This window comes from Pyxicephalus adspersus, chromosome 9 (genome assembly GCF_032062135.1).
Source record: "Pyxicephalus adspersus chromosome 9, UCB_Pads_2.0, whole genome shotgun sequence".
Lineage (NCBI taxonomy): Eukaryota > Metazoa > Chordata > Amphibia > Anura > Pyxicephalidae > Pyxicephalus > Pyxicephalus adspersus.
In genome coordinates, this window is record NC_092866.1 from 51490007 (window position 1) to 51498583 (window position 8577).

At 36.9% G+C, this 8577-nt stretch overlaps 1 protein-coding gene across 3 annotated transcripts in view; it reads left to right on the forward strand.

Annotated features, from left to right (window-relative positions):
* SYT9 (synaptotagmin 9) overlaps positions 1-8165 on the forward strand; it is a 99221-nt gene extending 91056 nt beyond the window's left edge. For 2 of the 3 annotated variants that reach the window (XM_072421897.1, XM_072421898.1), the window contains one exon: positions 4758-8165. In XM_072421897.1, the coding sequence (XP_072277998.1) occupies positions 4758-4826 (69 nt within the window). In that variant the 3' untranslated portion in view covers positions 4827-8165. The remainder of the gene's footprint in view (positions 1-4757) is intronic. The other variant, XR_011922163.1, reaches the window with a different exon arrangement.
* The last annotated feature ends 412 nt before the right edge of the window (positions 8166-8577 follow it).

The following is an 8577-nucleotide window of genomic DNA, read 5'->3' on the forward strand; positions in this document are numbered from 1 at the left end:
ATTTCTGTGTTTCTCAGATTAATGATGAAGAAGCGGCTCTCAAATTTACAGTAAACACTAACTTTTAGTTCATCCATATATAGTTGCTCTTTTTCCCAAACCCCTAGGTCTCTGTTCTAGCAAAATCAAAAGTAGATGATGAACCTAATTTCTGAAATTTTTGGAAACTTTTTGGTGATGTGAATGTTACAGAGGTCACACGCAAATTATTTTCTGCCTTGTGAATTAATCCAGGAGGTAAAATATTTTTCACTGATCACTATCAGGAATTTATCTCTCACTATACAATGAGCAGTGTTTAAATATAGATGATCCAGAATACACTTCTAAACAAAAATCAAACAATTTTGTGTTCATTTCCTGGTGAACTATATAGTATGGAGACCGGTGCAAATTATATCATGTAAGGTCAGATAATTCACATAGATTAACCTTGACATCCAAAGACTAGACAAAATTTTCCCTATCCTGGCTAGAAACACACATCTCTTTCTCTCTATCTGTAATGTGGGTCCTTTAAATATGTCAACTCCAGAATACGGGTGTGTACATTTGTGTAGACTGTCCAAAAGCCCTGTGGGATTTAGAGGGCTATATCCATAAACTGTGGCTCAGAGAGGAGCGCTTACATTCTAATACGGATATTAAGACTGGGATACCACTCACTTCAAGGGCAAGTAGGCAGCAAAAGGTATTCTTTATGTTGTTCTTATCATGCTTTTAATTTGAAAGTGGTGTCATACATCAAGAATCTTAATTACTTCTGCCAAATTGGTATTTTGACATACAGAAAGATTTTGCTTGGTTAATCCCAACTTCAACAGGAAGTAAAGGGGTTTTGGTGGCTGAACCCAGTTGCATATATTTGGCTATGAGTGAGCTCAGGACATCAGAAATGGCTCTTCACCTTCATGTTTTACATACAAAGAACAAGTGTTTGTACATGGACATTCATAGCATGTGGGGCGAAAACTGTTCTTGCACAGGAGTCCTTTGCTAACTATGTCCACAATACACTCCTGCACAAAATATTGTAGGAATGTGTAAAACATTCAGTAGCAATATCAAATATAATATGAATGCATGGCATGTTAAGTTGAAATAACAATGCTTTTTACAGATAGTGCTTGCAATGTAATTATAATTCACATCATACTAACATAACATTGACATTGAAACTTTCTTTTTTAGCCAGACTGCTTTGCATTCAACATTGGTTTCCTTTTCTATATGTTTTGATTATTTCCACATGGGCAGCCCCCATAATTGAACATGCTTGTTATACTATACAATGTGCTATCTCCAAGTCTACTGTCTTATAAAGACAAGTACAATAACATAGCTCTTGGCATCTTGGATTCCTGCACTCTAAGACTGTTGAATGGAAAGGTCTTGAAGTGGAGGTATAACTAAAAGCTTGTCCCAGGTCTCGAGAGATCTCAGAGCTATTCTAGCATTGAGAACAAGTAGAGGATGACTGCCGACTGTCACTGTATGGTAAATATCTCAACTCACAGCTTGGCAGTCATGTCGACTGCACCATTCCTCTAAAGATTTAGCTTGTAACACTTACAAATATTCATATACAGTATTTATCATTCTGTTGCAGATGCTGCTTACAGTTTTGTTTTATTGTTAGACTATGTTTAGAGAGAGAGGCAGAGGCCCTGTGTTCACCATGGGGAACCACTGCTAACAAAGAGATTTCTTCCCAAATATTTTTTAATTGTATTTTCAAAAGAGCCATAATGTGCAATTATCATGTATTTATGTTCTCTGACAGTGAATATAAGTGTAATGTTTCATATTACCTGAATAAATATATATTTATTTATCATTTTTGTACATCATTTACAAAAATATTCAGTAAAATGGTTCTAGGAGCAAGTGACATATGTTTACCCATAGAAACCCATCCTGTACTGTTCTGGTTTAAGTAGAAACATATTTAATTGTATTTTGAGTTTTTTTAAGGATGTAAAGAACTAATGTGAAACAAAACTCAAACCCGCTCCCGAATTCTAAATAGATGATGGCGCTATAGTCAAATGCACTTACCTAAATTTCTAGCCAGCTATCCTGAAAATTAGTCTGCAACCATGAGTCGTCTCTTTCCATGGGTCCTCTTTGGGTGTTCACATCACTTTCTACATGATTTGGATTTTTTCTAATGGCCAGAAATTGCCCCAACGCCCAGCAATACCAGCCATGGGCAGGAAGGACTGAGGCATGTCCAGTTTGTATTGCACTTTAACCTTTCTTGGGTTCCAGAGGGGTTGAGGATCCTTTGTTTAGCTTCAGTCCCTTCAGTCTTCTTGATTTCTCTACTATGACGATGAAATAGGACTTCCCTTTCCTGTGCAGCACTGCTCAGAGACTTTAGCTGCAGTGGCTATGATTGATTGATTGATTGATTGATTGAAAAATTGGGCTGGATGACACTGTGGACCCCTTGACTGTAGGAGTTGATGTGGGACCCCCAAATGTGGGCTATTCTAGCAGGCACGTAGCTATGACCCCCACCAAGAAAGCCCACATTATCGGGGTTGCATTGGAGATTACTCCTAAAGACTCTATAGCAGCCTTTCTCAATCAGGGTTCCTCCAGAGTTTGCTAAGGATTCTTTGAGCTATAACTGATTGTCTTCATATTTGATAATGACTGCATAGTTCTGAAACCAAAGCCATGTAAAAGGACCAACTCCATGGCAATAATGCTCTTTAAAGTTTTCCATAAGGGTGGCATTCTAGACACCATTGTAAGGGGCAAACTTTCGTCTAGCCTTTTTTACACTGCCCCCAAATAAGGATTTCCTGAGACCTAACCAAAATTTCAAGGGTCAAACAGTTTTGAAGTTTGAAAAAATCTCTAGAAAGGTTGCTTTAGAGATTATTTTCATCTGTGGACTCCTCAATTTCTAGATTAGTACTTTTTGCAATTCACACTGAACTGTTCATTATAGAAAGCTATTAAAAATCCCACTAGCTATGCAATAAAAACATGTGAAATAAAGTGATAAATTGTGTTTTGCACATATTTGTAAATGTTTGCCTTATTTTTGCTATTGTACTAAATGTAGAGATTTGTAGATTAGCCACTAGAGACAGGAAAGATTAGCTACTTTAATGAACTGCTTAACAGCTGTTTAGATATCTGATACACAGAGAGTTCTTTTACTGAGACAGCTGACTCATAGGGGTCTATTTATAAATGTTTTCACCTAAGATTACCCTAATCTTAACATACACATTTTTTACATTGGATCCTATTATAAAACGTGTGAGCCAACTTTTACTCAATATAATGTAAAAAAAAGTGTACATTTTGGGTAAGCATTGGGTGCATATGAATAGACCTTCAAGATCCGCATTGTGAGAAGTAGCAGTAAAGCACAGTGAAACAGAGCTTGTGTATATACCAAGGCAATATAGCCTCCAGTAAGTACATATATTATTACAGTCTATACAAAGTTATTATACAGTACCATACATTGTTAAGATTATTTACATGAATCTGCCCCATGTATTTATCCAATATATATATGATATATATATTGGTAGACTACATATTCCCTTTACATAGGATAAGACAGATGCTTTAGTGATATAGTTTAAGGTAATCCTCACACCTGAAGATTATAGATAGGACATCAACACAATAAATAAAGCAAATGTCCTCTGGAGATGCAAGCACACCAAAGTAAATAGCAAGCACTTTCTATTACCATTGGAGCTATTGTGGAGGATTGACTGGCAGATGAATAATCTTATTGACAGATGCTTTAATGTCATGGGAGCAGATGTGGCCTTTTCAGAATAGATTGATAGACAGCAATGACGCCTGTTTAATGTATTGCTTTATGTACACTCATGATTGTTTAAATAGAAATGATTGCTCCATCACCGGAAATATGGATGTGAGGGAGGTGTCACACCACAGAAAGTCTGGCCAGAGGTTGGCCCAGGGGCCTTCTTTCTATCTGACATGGTACAAACTCTATCATTTAGATTAGGTAAATTGTCTGCACATTCATAGTTTATCACAGCTGTAGTATTTTCTGGATGACAATAGGAGTTTACTGATTTTGTTTTTTGGGAAAGTAGGATGTAAGATTTGCTATTTAGGAATTTGGTACTTGTAAATTTACTAATATGTGTATTTTTCTTTTCTGTCTTCCCTCTTCCCATCCTTTCATTTTATCCACTTCCTTCCTACTTTCTTGTCTCCCCTGCTTCCCTTCCTATTTTCCACCCTCCCTTCTGATTCTTCCGGTTCTTTTTTCCCCTCATCCCTCTTTTCCACTTTAATTTCTTCCCCCATTATTTTTTTCCCATGACTCCCTCCATTCCCCTTTCTTCTTTCTCTCCATGCTTTCCTTTCTTGTTTTCTAACATGCTTCCACAATTTTCCTCTCCCTCATTGGCTATCCTTTATTTCCTTCTTCATTCCACCCCACATCTTTTCTTCCATGCTTTCTTACGTGACTTCATACCTTCCCTCCCTGTGTTTCCTTCATTCTTCCACCCCCCCCCCCCCCCTACAACCTATTCCCTCATTAATTACTTTCTTTTTATGTCCCTTCATGGTTTCTTCTTTCCACCATCAAATTCTGTCTTCTCTCCTTTCCACCCCCCATACTTCTCTTCTTCCTTATTTCCTTACCGCCTTCCTTACTTTCCTTTGCATGTTTCCTTCCCTACTTCTTCCCTCCCTCCTTTTGCTTTCTCCCTTCCCTCTTCTTTCTTTTCTTTCTTCAGTGGTCTGCTCAAAATGCAGCGACCGGCAATGGGTCTTGCAATTCCTTGAAGGGTCCACCATCTCCGTGAAAGACGCCATCAGAAGGCAGAGTTTAATATAGAAGCTTCGGGATGGAGCAATGCGTGAGCACTGGCTTTTCACGCTATTTGCGTTTTTGTCACTCCAGAGAGGAAGAGTCGTCTGGATGCTACAAGATATAACTTGGGATTGTTCATGAAAGCTACTGCACAGGAAATCAAAGGTGTAGCTCATAAGAACCATTCATGTGTCATTTTTGTAGCCAAATTTAAAAAAGTCAACACATTTTAGTATAAGTGCTGCCAAAGCTAGCACAAGGCAAAATATTTTAAAAGGGTTATCGAATCTTAACAGTTTTTCTACCTGTGCACTAGTTTTCAATAAAAGGTCTGTCCACTCCAAACTGAAATTTCATTGGGGGATAGATATTGGCAGGTTGAATGGCCTTGAAGCTTTTAATATCTCCCTGGAACTCCAGAAGAGTTTGACTATGGCCAACTGTGGCCAATGTGTGGCACCTCACCTTGTTTGTAGAATTTTCCACACCAGAATGAATACATTTGATATAAGCCTGGGAATAGTTAATGAAGATCGACTCCTTAGGAGATACAAAAAGCCATTGAGCTATTTAGCCCACCACTATCCACCCATATCATCATTATTATTTCCTGGTGGACTGTCCCTTTATCATCCCAAGACATGTAATTTATTACTTTCTTTCTACACCTTTAATGTTTTTCCTTTTTTGTCTGATGATGACTTCACTAGATTTGGAATGTTTTTCAAAGGCATGCTGCTTAGTTCCACATTTATTCCCTGATCACATGACATCTGTATGGCCTGTGTTGGTTTGGTCTGATAAAATTGGTTCATGCTCCATTACTGGTCCCTTCTTCACATTCTTCTTTCTGTACCTTCTGTTCTGTTTGATATCAAGTCCTCCTGCTGTCATTCATGATTGTACATCCCATTGACTGATGTAGTTTGAAGTGCCAATAGAGGTAAATTTGCACAGTGCAAGAAGGATAATTGCTCATTACCAGTGAGCTGTGATTGGTCAGTTAGGGGTTCGCGGGTTTAAAATAATGTTGCACATAGTCAACTTGCAGTAAATAAGAGGTTTTCAAAAACATTTGAGGGTAATATTTCTGTAATAATTTACTGTAGCTGAACTTTCTTATCCAAAGCCAAATAAATGGCTCCATGGTCTGTGTAGGCTTTTTAGAGTTGGCTTGGTATTGGCTGGAGAGAAGATCGAGGAGGGAATTTCACAGGGCAGCCAACAGTAATTTCCTCACCTGTGGTCTATATGTCCATTTTGATGAGAACAAATGGGGAAATAGGGCATGATACATTTATTTTTAAAGTAGAACTCAAGTCAAAAATAACAAGGCAAACGTTAATAACTCTAAACAAAAGAGTGAACACCAAACCCAGCTTTTTGAGCCTTCACCTTCTATCTGGAGATTTTCTCTACTTTCTGCTAGTAGAATGATGGTCAGGGTTATTTAATCTACTTTTAAACCTAGGTCTTCTAAACCCCCAACCTTAGCCCAGGTCATCTTAGATCTGTCCCAGCCAGAGACTGGAGAGTGAAAGGAGAAGCAACACCGTGATAAACTTACTTCTCTGTCACTTAGCCTGCATTTTGTCATCACATGATTGGTGCGGTGTATTGCTTTTTTTTCTCACACTCCTATCCTGCTCTACAGGGACCGTATGAGGCTGATACCTCTAACACTACTTATATTAAAAAAATAACACATTTGATGGCATATTATTAAAAAGATCTGCATTATTTGTGTCTGTTATATCTGCCCAGCTATGTATAGCTACCTAGCTGTTATATCTTCCTAACTGGTATCCTTTCCTAGATCAATGGATTAATCAAGACATTTTTCAAAAATTACCCGCTTTCTTTCCATCTACAAAAAATGACTGGCATGATGGGCCGGCAGGGTGTTGTGCAGTAACATCCTGAATATATCCCAACATGCTTCTTTAGTACTTTCTTCTAGGGCCCTCAGTCCTGATGCAAGCAGTAGGTTGGCTCTTAAGAACAATAATGTAAATGTAAAAATGCCTACTTACATCTAAAGTTTATCCACTATGGTTGAAAGAACTTAAATCCAATGTACGAAAGCTGCGGGCCAGGGATGGTCAGGCTGGGAAAGAACAGGCTAGATGACAATAATGGGCCTGATTTATTAAAGCTCCCTAAGGTTGGAGTTGATATACTTTCATTAGTGAATCTGGGTGATCCAGGAAAACCAAGAATCTGGTCCAGAATTTAAAACATTTGCTAACAAATAGTCAATAACATTTAGGAAATCCATTCCAGGTTTGCTGGATCACGCAGCTTTACTGATGAAAATGTATTCTCTCCAGCCTTGGAGACCTTTAAAAAATCAGGGCCAAGAAAGAAGGTCCTCCAGCTATGGCCCTGTACTGAGAGATATCTAACACCTAAACTTTAGGACCAAATGTAGAAAAATACAAATGCTTTGGCAGCTCACATTTAAATATTTAGCTTCATCTTCAAGCCCAACTCTCCTCTAAGATCATTTTTTATTAGTTTTCTATAAACTGTGGAAGACTTAGACCCTCCAAACTCTTTTTTGCTATGCTCATTTTTTAATTTAGTTTTCAATTTTTCAATTTACATATCAAAACAGGAAGTTTGAAATATTCTCCACTCTTCTTGCCAACTTGATGGGTGTCAGGCAGAACAGAAAGTGATGGAAAATCTCTCCAATAAATCCATAGATATGGATAAAATGAGTAAGATTTAAAACATCCCGGTAAAATGTATTTTTTAGTTTACTATCTATTTTCCTATTTGTTTTTTTAAGCTTTTAAGGTTTTTTAGCTCTACCTACATCCTACAATAAACTTACAATATATATTTTTTTTTTATTCCATAAGAATTCATTGGGAACCTATAGATTATTGCTGATTTGCACTTTAAAAAATAGCAAATGACAGCATAGAATTTATTAGAATTAGAATGCTATTTTTATGGCCAAATATTTTTGATGCCTAGATATTTTTAAAGTCCAGCTAAATACATTAAAGCAGGGATCTGATTGGTTGTTTTGGTTTCTGCGTTGTGCAAGCTTGCCGCATTTTGGTATATATCACCCAGGAAAAAACACTTTCAGTAATGTCACACACTATGGAAAGCTTGTCCAGATTCTACCGTGTTGTAAGTGATGCATGTTTCATCCTCATAAGACATATGAAAGATGATATTCTGTACCGTTACAGATTTTCCTAAATTTTATATAAAGCGTCAGTCTGAGAAACACACATTGTATGCCCTGTGTTTCATTTCTATAGACCTAGTATGTATCATAATTTTGTTCTTAATAAAAGGAAATGTATTGTAAGCAATGACTGAACAAGTTTTATTTCACTGTCTTTGATATTAAAATTACAAATATGCAGTATAGTAAATCTATCTATCTATCTATCTATCTATCTATCTATCTATCTATCTATCTATCAATCTATAATATATATAAAAAACTCACAAGTAGTTCAAGGAGAACAAACTAATTTATAAAATATAACGTTTGTCCCATTTTGTCAGTTTTCTTGTTTTCTGTGGGTGGCTGGGTGTCAATAAAGCAGTTCATCCAAGACGTAACTTATCACAAGTTAGTTTCTTCAAATTATATATGTATAAAGTTTTTTTTTTGGTTTTAGAAACAGCTGCAAAGATGAAAAAAGCTTAATTTTTTTCCATTGGGAGTTCTCCCTCTTCTCTCTCTATTTTAAAAGATGAAATCATTACAAAGC